The following is a 16,612-nucleotide window of genomic DNA, read 5'->3' as shown; positions in this document are numbered from 1 at the left end:
TCTTGTATATAAGATTATTGAACCAGGGAAGGGAAAGAGAATCACAGAAACAGCAAGTCAAAGGGTGAACTAATGTAACAATTATACTCACTTGACACTAGGTTGTATATGAACCTGACAACTTGGGGCAAGGAGAAAAGTAGGGAGGGGTAAGTGAAAGCAAATGAAGGATGGGATAACAGTGTTTACAAACAAATGTAATCATTACCTTACTTATGTAACTGTAACCCCTCCTGCTCATCACCTTTCAATAAGGTTTAAAAAAAATTAAACCAAAAAAATTGGTGGTGCAAAACCAGCCCAGAGCAAAAACACAAGACCTTATCTGCAAAAGGATTTGGGGAGTGGCTCAAGTGATAGCATAGCATTCACAAAGCCTTGATTTCAACCTCGGTCCCATAACTAGGGGCCCAGAAATCATGTATATAGGCGCTGCCAGGTAGCACAGAGACGGAGCCACTCCTGATCTCCAGGCCAGTGTGTCTACCACAACAAGCCCTTCCCTCAGACTTTCTCTTGTAGCATCGGTGTTCCCACCAGGTACCCTGGTCAGATGCTGCCATGAAAATAAAGCTTGTTTTGCCTGAATGAGGCAGAAAAGGAATGGATTGGAAGCATTCTCAGTATTTGTAGAGTTAACAACAGGTTATGCAACAAGTTTGAAGAGGGGAAGCCATGAACTAATGATGCTGATGCTGACACCCAAGGAGACAGCCAAGTTGACATCAGTAAAAAAGAGAGAAAGGGCTGGGCACCACTGGCTCATGCCTGTAATTCTAACTACTCAGGAAGTTGAGATCTGAGGTTGAAGATCTGAAGGTTGAAAGCCAGCCTGGGCAGGAAAGTCCACAAGACTCTTACCTCCAATTAACCACCAGAACACTGCACGTGACACTGTGGCTCAAAGTAGTAGAGTGCTAGCCTTGAGCAAAAAAGAGCACAGGCACAGCACCCAGGCCCTGAGATCAAGCCCCATGATTGACAGAGAGAGAGAGAGAGAGAGAGAGAGAGAGAGAGAGAGAGAGAGAGAGATTTGTGGAAGACACAGACACTGATCCTCTCATCATGCGAGGTCAAATGATTCCTGAGTCACTTGACACTACCACTGACAAAATTTTCTCCAGTTGTCTCTTACCCTGAGCTCCTCTTCTAGACTCAAGGTCCTGTTTGGGATTGCCCACTTAGTCAAGCCTGAGCTGCACATCTGTCACCACAGCAGAGAGCAGAAGCTTCCTGGGCAGGGTACAGACCTGACCTCTCCAGACCACACAATGGGGGAGACCTGGGTTCTTCCTAATATGAAGGTTTCAATGGTGACCAAACCCTTGGCCAATGCAATCTGCCATTGGTTATTCCATTTCCCCATAGCCCCTTCCTCCTTCTTGCACTCTACCTACCTGAAAGCAAACCTGCCAGCAAGTTCTAAGGTCCACAGCAGCATGCTAGCCATAGTTCTGTGTATTTCCCAGCTCCAGGGCCAGGCTCTGGTCTTGTGTCCGAGTTTGCCTCAAGGCTTAAGATTCCTGTGGGCCTCCCACTCTGGAGACTGGATTGTCCACACCCATGAAACCCCACCCCCACATGCTTCTATCCTTATGCTGATGCCTCATCTATTTGAGCTACTAAAACACAATATGCTGACTGGGTAATATATGAAGAACATAAATTCCTCACACTTCAGGAAGGTGGGGGGCCCTTTATGAAGGTGCCATAGATTTTTTTAGCAAAATTTTCCTTTCTCACATTCAGTGCTCTTCCTCCTGTCCTTCTAACTTTCTTCCAGATTTTTCTGTTTATGTGGTACTGAGGAATCAAACCCAGGGCTTCATACAGGCTAGGCAAGCACTCTACCACTAAGCCACATTCCCAGCCCCCTTCTGCCTTTCTTTATGCCTTTCTTTATTTTTTATTTTTCTTCACTCCCTCCCCAGCCATTGTTTCTGTATTCTTTCCCTGTCTTTCTTTCATAAGAGCACTCATCCCTTTCATGAGGGTTCTACCTCACCTCCTAACAACAGCACTCAGTGTTTACCATTTCAACATGGGAATTTAGTAAGAACATGACCATTCAGAACCAGGCACTGCTTATCTCCAGAAAGGTCTCTGAGCCTAACTACCCCTGGGGTTCTACTGCTCAAAACAAACTTGAGTCAGAGTAGGCACAGAACCCATGCTTCTCAAATGTGTTCTTTTGACAGGTGAGCATGTGGACATCTCCCAGTTCCAGGTGGCCCACTTTACAGAAGAGGGGATGGTCCTGCAGAAGCCAGCCAGGGTGGAGCCGCACTGCGCAGTCCTTGAAAACCCCAGCTTCTCCCCAGTGGGAGTTCTGCTGAGGATGATCCCCAAGGCCCGGCGCTTCATCCCCATCACCTCCACCACGTTGCTCTACCACCATCGCCATCATGAAGACGTCACCTTCCATCTCTACCTGGTCCCCTATGACTGCACCATTCATAAGGTGACACTGACAACCTGAAAGCTTGGGCAGGGTGGATTCACAAGAAACAGGGAAGTGGGCTGGAAATATGGCCTAGTGGCAACAGTGCTTGCCTCATATACATGAAGCTCTAGGTTCGATTCCCCAGCACCACATATATAGAAAATGGACAGAAGTGGCACTGTAGCTGAGAATATGGCCTAGTAGTAAAGTGCTCGCCTCATATACATGAAGCTCTGGCTTTGATTCCTCAGCACAACGATATCAAAAAAAGCCAGAAGTGGTGCTGTGGCTCAAGTGGTAAAGTGCTAGCTTTGAGCAAAAAAAAAAAAGAAACCAGGGACAGTGCTCAGGCCCTGAGTTCATGCCCCAGGACTGGCAACAAAAACAAAAACAAATAAACTCAGAAGTGGCACTGTGGCTCAAGTGGCAGAGTGCTACTCTTGAGCAAAAAGAAGCCAGGGACAGTACTCAGGTGCTGATTTCAAGGCCCAGGACTGGCCAAAAAAAAGGAACAGGGAAGCTTGGAGGGATATCTTGAATGTGAATAAAGATGGACTTCTTGTAACTAGGTGCTCTGATGTGAGTGAGTAATCCACAGGAGATTCTTTGGGGCAGAAATCTCCCTAAATTGTAGTACCTTGTGCTCTGTAGGCCATAGATGATAAAGAAGAAAAGTTCCAGTTCATGCAAATACACAAGGCCCCGATGCAGAATTCCCTTTACCTGGGCTCTCGCTATACAGTGTCTGGTTCTGAGTCGCTGGAAATCATCCCCCAGGTGAGCAATGAGAGATCTGCCCTTCACCAGGATTGTAGGCAGGCCTGGGCAAACCTGGGGGAGAAGACCCGGGGCCTCCTAGGGACTGGGATGAAGTGAGCAGGATTTGGGATAAGCATGAATACTTCAAAGACTGCATAAAAGGGGGCTGGAAGGGATATCATAGCAATGTCATAGAAGACTTTGAAATGAAATCCTAGACCAAGATGAAAAGTAGAATAAAAGGGTAAGAAATGGTGTTGAGCAACCAAAAAAATCAATCTTGCTCTAACATCTCAAGCAGAAGTGGTCCACTCTTGAGGGCTGACACCTCTGAGAGACTTCTGGGGGTTCAATTTATTTTCCCCAAGTGGAACATACATCTAATAGTTAGGAGCAAGTCATTTACCTTTCCAGTTGGGACACATCAATCCACAGGTGAATATCTGAGATTTGTCCTGCAGTGTCATTTGATGACAGGAATGAAAGAAACCTGGTTCAGTCACTCTACATTCATCCAGTGCTAACGGTGGCTTCGGTGAACAGAGAGTGGTGGATCTCGAACCTGATGATCCCTTGTCTTGGGAAATTAGCATCCTACCGGGTGGGATCTGCAGACAAATAAATAACCACTAACAAAACAGAGTAATGCCAAGTGCCATGAGGCAACTATGGTACTGTGAGTGCCTTTGTCTGATTGGGCAGGGCTGTCTCTGATAAAATGCCACTTGAATTGATGCGTAAATCATAAGAAGGAGTTTGAGCACAGAAATATTTGTAGTGGAATGTTCCAGAAAGAAGGAATGTGTTCTGAGACAGAGATGAGAGTTTAGATGACTCTAGGTGTCAGAGGATGCCAGTGTGACAACTCAGCACAAGCAGCGAAAGATGGAGTTAGACCAGAAGCCGAGTTTCTCCAGACTCATTGTTCCAACTGGCTTAGATGCAGAATTTGTATTTTGCTCCAATGCCAATGATATGCCTTTGGAGAGACTTGCACACGCATGCACATGCGCGTGTGTGTGTGTATTGGGACTTGAACTCAAGGCCTCATGCTCTCACTTGGCTTTTTCACTCAGAGCTATTCTACCAATAGGCCCATACCTCCACATCTGGCTTTTTGGTGGTTAATTGGAAATGAGAGGCTCATGGATTTTTCTGCCCAGGCTGGCTTCAAACAGTGATCCTTGGATCTCAACCTCCTGAGTAACTAGAATTACAGGCATGAGCCAGCTCCTTGAAGGATCTTAAACATGGTAATACAACAGCTGATTTGTTCCCATAATGATGCCTCTGGCTGCAACAAAACTATATCTCATCCGAATACCCTAGATACTGTTTATATGGGTATTAAAACTGGGAAAGGGAAAGGGAATATCAAAATTGAGATAGAAAGGAAAAAAAGATAAAAAATTCCAAAAGCAATACTTACAAACCCATTTGGTATAAATCAACTGCACAACTCTTGGGGGGAGGGGAGGAGGAGGGGTAGGGGAGGACTGAGGGGGGAGGTAACAAGTTGAACCAGAAATATACTCATTGCCTTACATATGAATCTGTAACCCCTCTGTACCATACTTTGACAATCAAGAAAAAAGTTGAATAAAAAGAAAAGACAAATGGATGTTCCAAGATCATGGGTGAGAGCTCATGGTGGCTTGACCAGTGAAGGTGGAGTGGAGATGGAGGACCGTTGATGGACTCAGAGCAACAACCAATTACCAAACAACACAAGTAATTGCCAAAAGCAAAGGACTATCATTCTCTGTAACAGATCTACAAAGCTATCACAGACACATAAGCAATAGGACTTGGTGGACTGGCCATTGTCAGGATAGAAAAGAAGGAAAGAGTTAAGGATGATGCCAGGACTTGGAACCCAAGTGCTCATGAGCTGGTGCTGGGATTTACTGCATTTGAAGGAAGTGAAGAATTGGGATCCTGAAAAATCCCAGCTCTTCTCTGAGATCTTTGCCACTTTGGTTCAGGAATCAGACAGAGAGGAGAATGTTTGGGAATTAAGATTTCTGACTTGGATTTGATTTAGGAAAAGTGATGGACAAAAATTTTCTCTTGACTGGCAATGTATAGAGATTAGAAATCTAGGAATGAGGGTTCTGGGTGAAGAACCAAGGGTTTGGCTTCAAGAAGTGGGAATTGAAGAAGAATCAGTTGAAGATGAAGGGGAAAAGTTCGGTCTAGAATGTATGAGTACCACTAATAGGATGAACCCCAACTCTTCAGTGGGGGACCCAGCTATGTCCCCATCTGTCTCAGTTAGGACATGTAGTCTGAAGGTGGGGCCTGATTTCATCACAGGAGATATCCAGGGCCCCTATGGGATTGAGTAGGGCCAAGAACTGGCTTGGATGAAGATATGGCAACCCTTTCTCTGCTCAGGAGCTGAAATTCTGCTACCGGAGCCCTGGAGAATCTCAACTTTTCTCTGAGATCTATGTTGCCAACTTGGGTTCAGGAATCATGCTACAAATGAGCGATAAGAAAGATGGGGCTCTCCTGTGGAAGGCCAAGGTGAGACCAGGTAAGACAAGACAAGATCAGAAAGTTCCAAAGTGAGAGAAATAAGGTCAGTGAATGGGAAGCACCAGGATGCTGTGTGCATGATTACAATTCATTGATGAGAAGAAATACCACAGAGAAGTTGCATGACTTTCTTGAGTTAAATAACAACTGATAGAATTTAAACTCAACTCAATCTGACTCTAAGCTTCCTTTTCCCTCCCTTTTAGCATCATGTCTCCACACTGGCTTTGAGTGAACAGATTCAATATCTATAAGATCTTTGGCACAATTTTTCACATAGGCTAGGGTATACAATGAAAAAGAAGGTACTGGATGGTTCTGTGGTTTACAGACTAATTTACTTTACCAATATCAGATTCTTACTCCTGAATCAGACAAGAATTTCAAGGTGGATAAGAGGAAATCCCATAAGGAACTTTCAGTAGTGAAGAAACCTTACAATCTGTTAGTCTATCCTGAAACCCACAACACTAAATCCCCTACTCAGTGCTTCTTCAAGCAACCAGCCCCTTCCATCTGTCAAAGCGTGGAGGCCCCTCTGGAGCTGCTACAGCAAGCTTGTCCTTCACCAAGCGGTGAGAGGAGGACAGGTAGGCACAGTCCTGGCTTGGTGCCGCCACACATGAGTAAATAACCAGCCAGCATCATCCAGCCTGGTCTGAACCCACCAACATTCCCTCACTATGTGATGTTGGGGAAATTACCAAACTCCCATGCACATAAGGTTCCTCATCTGTAAAATGTTGAAAATATGAAAGGAAATGTTGTCGATACATACCATAGACAGTGACCCTTCATAAACACTAGCACCTTAACAATTGCTAGCAACATTGTTCTTGTCCCTTATGTAAGGCCAACTTCTTCCTTCTCTCTGCATTCATTCTGTCCCCCAGGTCTCACTCAAGTCTATTTACTTCACCTTTGGAAAGACTATAGATGCACAAAGACTGGAATCATGGCTCTTTAGATACAATCCCACAAGCATCTCAAGCATCTCCAGTTCATCTTATTTTTACTTTGAATTTGTTGGCTACACAGTCACTAGATGCTCTAGTTTGTGCATGAGTTGAGATTGGCTAGGATTGCCTAGTGAACAAGAACTTGAAGAACACACCGTCCCTCCATTCTAATGAAACCAAGGCTCCCAGCACCATGATGTAAGGCCTCTGGCCTGCTTCCCTGCACTGTTAGACCACAGTAAACTGAGGGTCAGAGCCCATTTTCAGGCCTTTGTTCACGGGAGGAGTGGCAACCATTCTATATTCCCTATGCAACCGCTTAGTCACCTTCCCTTTTTCTTATGCTTATTGTTATAGTTGCATTTTGTGATCAAATTGATTGATGATACTCATTGTGGTAGATACATTTGAGCTTAACTCTGACATCAAAGCCAGTATATTCACATGTGGTATGAGTATAGAAGACCAAACAAGGACAAGGAAATAGATTCGATTCAGAATAAGATTTCAAGTAGTTTAGGATATATGCCAAGAGACTTGATTAATTTTCCACCAGAGATTCAGCTCAGGATTAGACAATATAAAGCCCAAAATGAAATATGGGAAAGTTTCTCATTTGCTTGTTAGATTTATCCTTTCTCTTTATTAGCCTTGATCACAGCCTCAATCCCTGGGTTTTGACAAATGTATAAAGATGTTGTCTGTAGTTTGTTTTCCACATCCAAGGATCTCAGCAGGGTGGAAGCTTTGTGCTGTGTTGTGTGTAACTAGCAGTTAGTGAATTTTTCTTTATCTCTCTTTCCCCCAGGAGACCTCAGCAGTGCAACCAATGTGATACCACAAGCTCCAGCAGGTCAGTAACAGTTCTCAAAGGCAACAAAAGCCTTGGCTATACTGGCAGATCATTGTTGGGAGCCTAGAAAGAAGAGAACCCTCCCACTGAACCTCATCAGCATGCCCCCACTCATAACCTCAGTGCCCCATCCTGAGCCCCACCTCCTGCTGGTTGCTGCTATAAGTCAGGAAAGTAGTGGTATTCTGGTGTGTAAATACTTTCAGAAGAGTGTTGCCAGAGATATAAATGACATGAATAAAAATGCTAGAAGTAGAGACCACCAGTAGAGGTTATGGTACTAGCCTTTCTTTGCTCAATGCCAACCTCACTTTCACTCCCAGAGGCTCCGGCCTTGCTGCACTTTGTGGATAGGCATCGGGAGCAGCTGGTGGCCCGGGTGACATCTGTGGACCCTGTCTTGGATCATCTACATGGACAGGTGCTGAGTGAGGAGCAGTATGAGCAGGTGCGGGCTGAGGCCACCAGGCCTGAGCAGATGCGGAAGCTGTTCAGCTTCAGTCGGTCCTGGGACCAGACCTGCAAAGACCAACTCTACCAAGCCCTGAAGGAGATCCATCCTCACCTAATCATGGAACTCTGGGAGAGGAGTTGAGACTCAGAGAGAGCCTGAAAGCTCAGCATCTGAAATCTCAGCACTCATATGTGTTAGCATCCTCCCTCCAGGTCCTCAGCGACTCCCATTAGCTCCCAGATCCACCCATACCTAAACTCCCTGCCCTAGAGCTATAATGGGCCACTCCCACTCACCATTCAGACCTACCTACTTCCCCTTTAACGCCAGAGCTATATAAGTAAGCTACCACCTGGGTAAGGTGTGGAAACAAGCTAGCTGCCATGTTGCTCCCTCTTTGGTGGGAGATATGGCCCCACTAATAAACCTCCTTATGAACCTTCTCCTCCTGTTCATGAATATCTCTGCATAGTCCTCTGGGATGGCTGGGACATATCCTTTCAATATGTGAGTCCCAGTTCTTCCTGGCCTCACATAGGGCCTCAGTTTCTCCATCCATAGACAAGTTGCTATCCTAGTTGCCTTGCAGTTCTAGAGTTATGGATGAACCTCTGCTGGGCAATGTATGTCCAGGGCCAGGGCTGCTGCACAGATAGACTCCCTGGTCTCACAGGTCATGGAGACAATGGCAGGTGAAGGTGAGTCAACAGCATCTCAAGGATGTCCAGGAACTGGAATGATTCCTCCCTTGTAGAGCCAAAATTTCTATTCCTAGGTGCTAAGCTGGAGCTCTCCCTGTCCCATGCAAATGAAAGCAGACATTGGGCCTGCTTGGAAATAAAAACAATGATGATGAACTTGTGTTCTTGGGGAGTGTGATGGGCTTATGAAAAGGAGTTATCTTGGTTATTTTTCTAGCCAAACCAACATCAGAAGATGTTGGCCCAGATGTGGAGGCAGAGAATTAATTACCTCAAGGGACTGCTTCCAACCATCCAGTATGGGGCTGGTTAGGATTCTAGCAGTCACTCAGCTTGAAGTGACCCATGCAAAGCACCCACTAAGGAAAGTTCCTCACAGAGAGAAGACATCAGTGTCCTCAGGATGGACAGTGAGAAAGGAGAGTCTACCCAGGTTTGTTCCCAAGTGGGGACTGCTTCATGAGCTTCTGGTGAGGGTGGTGGAATTTGGCTGAAGGGTAAGAACATTTCCTGCAAGTTTTTCACCATGCTTGTTCTTTGAGTGTTTAAACCCAAAACATTCAGTTGGTGCCTAGAACTGGTGAAGGGCACCACCTGGACTCTGGTAAAAGCAACACATGCAGCTGCATTTTCCTGATGCACAGAGTATCTGGCTCTCTGAGTTTCTCAATCAGAACAAGCAAAGAAGTGGGGTCATATGGGCCCTTCCTACAGTCCAAGCTGGGCCTGGCTTCTCTATTGGTTCAGTCATGTCCTGATTTTCTTTTTGTTCTGTTTTTCATTTATATGTCTTTGGAAGTAAAAGAGGAGGCACAGGAACAAAGGGACAAAGGGTGAAGTGTAACTCACTGGAAACTATGTTGAAAATGAACTATACAACTTGTGGATGAGAATAGGAGAGAGAGCAAGGGAAGGAGTGACATTGTCCAAAAAGAAATGTACTCTTTATCTGACTTTTGTAACACCTCTGTACATCACCTTTATAATAACAATAAAAATTAAAACTAAAAAAGAATAAAAGCAAAGTGGAAAGGTTGGTAAAACATGTGATTGACCAGAAAATAAGCAAATGTAATGTTAAGCCAAAGAAAATGTAGCTGCTGAAGAGATTTATACCATTAAAGAGACAGCCCTAAAGCCATCAGGAAATGGCCAGGCCTCACCAATGGTAGCCTCGAGGGCATAAAGAATACAAACATTGGAGACTTTCCCCAGAGAACAAAGCATTGCCAGGCGTCTGTAAGCCAAGGTTCCTCCACCTTCAGCTGCCCAGATTTTCAGAAGCCACAGCAGCTGTCACCTTGGGACTCACAACAGCCTCAACTGGTGGCCAACCTGGGTGTTGCACATGTGAGGCTGATTTTTGCTGGCATGTTAAGTTGGAAGGTCATGGAGGCTTCTATCCAGATTTCACAAGAAACCCTGGGAGACTAGGCAATGTGTACCAGGTTCAAAAACCCTGTGGGGACACAGGTGCTGGTGACATGCCTGTAATTCTAGCTAGCTACACACTGGCCTGGGATCCGAAGAGTGTGGTTCCAAGTCAAGAAAATCCCTGAGACTCTTATCTCTAATTAACCACACAAATGCCAGAAGTGGAGCCATGGCTCAAATGTTGGAGCACTAGCCTTGTGGGAAAAATAATTCAGGGACACTGCCCAGGCCCTGAGTTCAAACCCCAAGACTGGTATACACACACACACACACACACACACACACACACACACACACACACCCCTGTAGGGAATCTCTGAGAAGTTAATGCATGGAGCTGTGAACATGCAGTAAAAGATGCAATAAGGGATACAAGGTAACTGATAAATTCAGGAAATGGGGAGCTTGTGATGAGAAAGCCATAGGCAGAAAGACGAGAGATTTTATCAGAGATGTTATGTGGGCTATAACCAGCAAGACCACATAGGTTCAGGGATTCCCAAGCCCATTGCATCACACTTCATACCCCAGTAGCAAGACAGGAAGCTAGAAGATTGGATGCTCATCCTACTAGGTCTCAGACTTGCTGTGGTCTGATCATTCCTTTCTACCCTTCAGTTCTTCCCTTTTAGGATTGAAATGCACAGTCCATGGCAGTGTATGTGTGTGTGTGTGTGTGTGTGTGTGTGTGTGTGTGTGTGTGTCTGTTCTGTCCAATCTGATTCCAGAGCAATGCTTCCTCAAAGAAGGAGGGATATAGGCCAACCTCTAAACATCGTGTTCCAGACAAAACAATGATACAGTAGATGGTACAGGGAAATCTTCTCAAATAGCCACATATTTGAATGCACAAAAAACTATTCTACCAGAGAAAACTTCTCCTTAATCTGGTCATGGAAGTCATCAGGCATCCATTCTTCTTTGCTCCTAGGAGAGCAAACAATAAAGAACAGACAGGGTGAAAGACCAGTATCAAGACACAGACTAGAGAGGAAGGAAGATGGTGCCACCACAGTAGGGAGGCACCCCAACTCTTTCCAACTGATTAGTGAGCTTGGAACTCCAGCACCCAACACCCCATCAAGAATCCAGCAAACCCAACAACCAGAAGCAACAGAGGAACTCAGGAAATGAAAAAGAACAAAAAAAGAAGATCCTATAACCTGCACGGAGCTGGAAAATCTCCGGGGTACCCCTCCCCCGCCCGCCGACCCTGGCCCGAACAGGGCCAGGCTGGGAAAGGGGACCCAGCGCCAGCAAACCAACTGCCAAAAAGTCACTCCAGGAGCGCAGAGTCCAGACAGCAGGAGCTCCACGGATCCCAGAACTGAGTGCAGACCAACAGAGACACTGGAGCTGTGGGACCGAACGGCCGGGATCAGACATAAGCAGCAGGGGAACTGGGCAGTGCAGACAGGGAGAGCCGGGGCCACCATCACCAAACAACGGATCACCACACCCCAGCACCACAGCCCCAAAAAGCCCACAGTGGTGCAGGACATTCACACAACCCAGGACCAGTAAGTTCCCCATTACCCCCCACCATGGGAGACCAGATCTAGCAGAGACCCAAAACCTACAAAGAAGCTAGAGCTCACTCCCCCTCCCTACCCCAAGGGAACAAAGGAGCCAGCCACAAATCAGGCAGCAAAAGGTCCCTACAGACTCTGGGAGGACACAGGAGCTAGTAGAGGCGGAGCAGCGCCAAGGCAGCAAAGGACACTGAGCCGGGCTGCACTGCCCCCCCCAATAGGGGCCCAGGGACCAGTGGGCATTGGAAGCCCCACCTGAGGCGCCTAGTCCTCGCAGAATTTTTGAACAGCAGTCACAGGCTCACTGGGTCCGAACACACGCCCCCCTCGCAGCTGAGACACAGAGTCTGTGGGCACCAACCCGCGCCTGGACACTTGGCCCAGCTGGGGCTCACACATACCGCCCCCCACAGCAAACTCATGAGAGGGCACAAGCACCCTCCAACAGCTCGGGGCAGCACACCCCAAGAGGAAGCATTAGAGTGCACACGCATGCGCCCCCCCCCCCGAAAGGCCAGCATGGGACAGCATGCTAACCCTCCAGCAAGAGGTCCTCCTGCCCAAACCTCCGCAGGAGCTTTGCACAGGTGGGCAGGGCCTCGAGTGGCAGCACCCGCTCTGGTAGGCGCACTTCACACAGGTGGGCAGGGCCCCCCTGTGGCAGTGCCTGCTCTGCTAGGCACATCTCGCACAGGTGGGTGGGCCGTCCCTCAACAACACCAGCGCCAGAGCTACCCACACAGGTGGGCGAATCGCCTCTCAGCGACAAATATTAATCTGAGAGATGAGCTCCTCTGACCAAGGTACCGAGTAGAAAAAAGAACCAAAGAAGAGAAAAGCCCCCACGCCACGCTGAATCAGCGACCCGCAAACCCCCACCAGGGGCACACTAGGGTCAGCACAACACAGTGGCAAGTCACTATCCCACAGAGAAAGACACAGAATCTACCCACCCCCAAGTGCAGTGTGGGTGACCACCCCAGCAACAACCGAGATGATCACGCTCACCCATTGGGCAGTAAGGTTCAACAGTCAAACTCAAACCCAGAGCCAGGACACAAACAAGTCTCCCACTGGCGGACCAGCAGGAACCGGCACAAAGCCAACCCAAGGAAACCACCTACAGATCCCCAGATGCGCAAATCCCAAAGAAATATTGCAAACTACATGAAAGGGCAAGCCAACTCGCCAGATCCAAACAGCAGTATGACCAAAGAGGAGATGGAGAATAAAAAAGCAACCGAGGCTACGATAGCAGAAATGATGGAAAGCCTCAGGAACAAAATCACAAAACAATTCCAGGAGTTTAGAATGGAAGTCTTGAAGGACCTTCAGGAAACCAAGAAAGAAATGGAAACAAAAATGAATACAGTGCAAACCTCCGTTAAAGAAGACCTCAACATCCTGAGAAGTGAAATGCATGAAAAAGTAGATTTAAAATACAACTCTTTAAAGGAAGAAATTTCCACAATCAGAGCTGATCTGGCAACCATAAATAGCTCCCTGACATCCATAAACTCCACACTTGAATCCACAGCACAAAGAATTGACCATATTGAAGCCAGAATTTCTCTCTTGGATGATGATGCAGCCAAAAAGGTCCAGAAAACTACCACACTCCAAGAAATGGTAAAGCTACAGGGCAGACTAATCCAGGACCTAGTGGGCAAAGACAAGAGATATAATCTGCGCATAACTGGAATAGAAGAAGGAGCCAAATACCAGAGCAGAGGGCTTTAACATATTTTCAATAAAGTGATTGCAGTAAACTTACCCAATCACACAAGGGACCTCACCCAAGTAACCGAAACCTACATGACGCCTGGCAGAGCAGACCCTAGAAAATCCTCACCCAGGCACATAATAATCAAGACTACAGATATCAAGAATAAAGAGCAAATTTTGAATGCAGCCAAAGAGAGAAAGAAATTTATTACAATGGGAAAAGGATTTGAATAACAGCAGACCTCTCCACACAAACCTACAATGACCAAAGAGCATGGAAGAACACAATCCAAGTCCTCCAGGACAAAAATTGCCAACCCAGAATTAGATATCCAGCAAAACTAGAATTCACCTTCAAGGAAAAATCCAGATCTTTCCATAGCAAAGAGGATCTAAAGGAGTATGTGAATAAAAAGCCAGCCCTACAGCGAATTCTAAGAGGGGAAACCCCACCCAACAGAAATCGTACAGGACACACAGAAAGAAACAGAAAGAAACTACAATAGCCAGAACCCAACAGAAAGAACAGCTCACTAAAGACAAGAAACAAAAACAGGAAAAACAGCCTAACAGGAAAATGGAAGGGGAAAAAACACTCTTATCCTTGATCTCTTTGAATATAAATGGTATAAACTCTCCGATAAAGAGGAGCAGGCTGGCAGAGTGGATCTGCAAACAAAAAGTGGCCATCTGTTGTCTACAAGAGACCCATCTTACATCAAGGGATAAAAACGGGCCCCAAATGAAAGGATAGAGCAAGATCTTCCAAGCAAATGCACCTACCAAAACAGCAGGTGTAGCCATCCTGATCTCAGACAAGTTGGACTGCTCATTAAAATCAACTCAAAAAGACAAGAAAGAACACTGCATTTTAATACAAGGAAAAATCCAGAATCAAGACATCACGGTGATAAATGTATACTCACTGAACAAAAGAGGCCCTACATATGTCAAGCAAATTCTCACAGAACTACAGAACAAGATAGACTCAAACACAATCATAGTGGTGACTTTAATACCCCACTGTCTCCAAGAGACAGATCCAACAACCAGAGGATTAGCAAGGGAGCTGAGGACCTAAGTAACACCATATCCCAAATGGATCTGACAGACCTATACAGAATCTTCCACCCTACAGAGACCCAATACACCTTCTTCTCAGGAGCCCATGGATCATACTCCAAAAGAGACCATGTCATAGCCCACACAAAGAACCTCAGAAAATACAAAAGTATCGACATAATCCCATGTATTATATCTGACCACAGTGGAATAAAGGTAACCCTCAATAACAATGGTTACCACAGAGGCTATACACATACTTGGAGGCTAAACCCCTCACTGTTACCTAACACTTGGGCTACAGACCAAATTAAAGATGAAATTAATGAATTCGTAAGCCACAATGACAATGAAAATACATCACAAAGGAACCTATGGGATATAGCTAAAGCAGTACTGAGGGGCAAGATCATTGTCCTCAGCACTCACATTAAAAGAATGGAAGCAGAGCAGGTAAATAACCTCACGATGAAACTAAAACAACTGGAGAAACAAGAAATGGTCGAATCCAAAATGACTAGGAGGAGAGAGATCACAAAGATTAAAGAAGAGATAAATCTGATTGAAAATAGAAAGACCATTCAACAAATAAATAAGACTAAAAGCTGGTTCTTTGAGAAAATAAATAAAATCGACAGACCCTTCGGAAAACTTACAAATAAAAAAAAAAAGACAAGAGACTCATAAACGTAAAATCAGGGACTCCACCAGAAAAATTACAAAAAATACACAGGATATTCAAACAATCATAAGGAACTATTTCCAGAACCTCTACTCACTAAAAAACAATAATTTTAGAGAAATATAAACTCCACAAACTGAATCAAGAAGAAATAAATCAACTAAATAAACCAATAATTTACAGCGAAATACAGGGGGTAATCAAGAGCTCCCAACAAAGAAAAGCCCAGGCCCATATGGATTCACCAACGAATTCTATAAAACCTTTAGTGAGACCAGCACAACAATGTTCATCGCAGCACAATTTGTCATAGCTAGAATCTGGAACCAACCCAGATGCCCCTCAGTAGACGAATGGATCAGGAAAATGTGGTACATATACACAATGGAATTTTATGCCTCTATCAGAAAGAATGACATTGTCCCATTTGTAAGGAAATGGAAGGACTTGGAAAAAGTTATACTAAGTGAAGTGAGCCAGACCCAAAGAAACATGGACTCTATGGTCTCCCTTATTGGGATTAATTAGTACAGGTTTATGCAAGTCATAGCAGAGCATCACAAGGCCCAATAGCTATACCCTTATGAAAACATAAGATGATGCTAAGTGAAATGAACTCCATGTTATGGAAACAATTGTTATATCACAGTTGTAACTACTTTCAACATCCCATGTGTATCTGTAGCTTCTATTATTGATGATGTTCTTGTATCACCTTCCTGTGGTTGTACCTACACTATCTCTGTAATCTTATCTGAGTATATTGGAAACCATGTATACTGGTATTGGAAGCAGGAAATTGAAAGGGAATACCAAATTTGAGAGACACAGGGTAAAAAAAGACAAACAACTACAAAAGCAATACTTGCAAAACTGTTTGGTGTAAGTGAACTGAACACCTCCGGGGGGGGGGGAGAGGGAAAGGGGGAGGAGGAAGGGGGGTCTGAGGGACAAGGTAACAACCAGTACAAGAAATTTATCCAATGCCTAACGTATGAAACTGTAACCTCTCTGTACATCAGTTTGATAATAAAAATTTGAAGGAAAAAAAAAAAACCTTTAGTGAGGAGCTAATACCAATACTCCTCAAACTCTTCCGTGAAATAGAAACAGAGGGAGAAATCCCAAACTCATTCTATGAAGCTAATATTATACTCATCCCCAAACCAGGCAAAGACCCAACAAAAAAAGAGAACTACAGACCAATATCACTAATGAACACAGACGCAAAGCTCCTCAATAAAATAATAGCTAACAGGATTCAGAAACTGATCAAGAAAATTATACATCATGACCAAGTAGGCTTCATCCCACAGTCACAAGGATGGTTCAACATCCGTAAATCAATGTAATTCACCACATCAACAGAACTAAAATCAAGAATCACATTGTTATCTCAATCGATGCCCAAAAAGCCTTTGACAAAATACAACATCCATACTTATTAAAAGCTCTGGAGAGAACAGG

At 45.1% G+C, this 16,612-nt stretch overlaps 1 protein-coding gene across 1 annotated transcript in view; it reads left to right on the top strand.

Annotated features, from left to right (window-relative positions):
• Nlrp1 (NLR family pyrin domain containing 1) overlaps positions 1–8,431 on the top strand; it is a 37,654-nt gene extending 29,223 nt beyond the window's left edge. The window contains exons 10-14 of the mRNA XM_048365816.1: positions 2,199–2,461; positions 3,095–3,220; positions 5,600–5,741; positions 7,511–7,555; positions 7,879–8,431. Coding sequence (XP_048221773.1) covers positions 2,199–2,461; positions 3,095–3,220; positions 5,600–5,741; positions 7,511–7,555; positions 7,879–8,150 — 848 coding nt within the window. The 3' untranslated portion in view covers positions 8,151–8,431. The remainder of the gene's footprint in view (positions 1–2,198; positions 2,462–3,094; positions 3,221–5,599; positions 5,742–7,510; positions 7,556–7,878) is intronic.
• Positions 8,432–16,612: the final 8,181 nt, after the last annotated feature.

This window comes from Perognathus longimembris, chromosome 17, assembly GCF_023159225.1.
Source record: "Perognathus longimembris pacificus isolate PPM17 chromosome 17, ASM2315922v1, whole genome shotgun sequence".
NCBI classification, from domain to species: domain Eukaryota; kingdom Metazoa; phylum Chordata; class Mammalia; order Rodentia; family Heteromyidae; genus Perognathus; species Perognathus longimembris.
The sequence above is the reverse complement of the archived record's forward strand: the minus strand, read 5'-3'. Positions and strand labels throughout refer to the sequence as shown.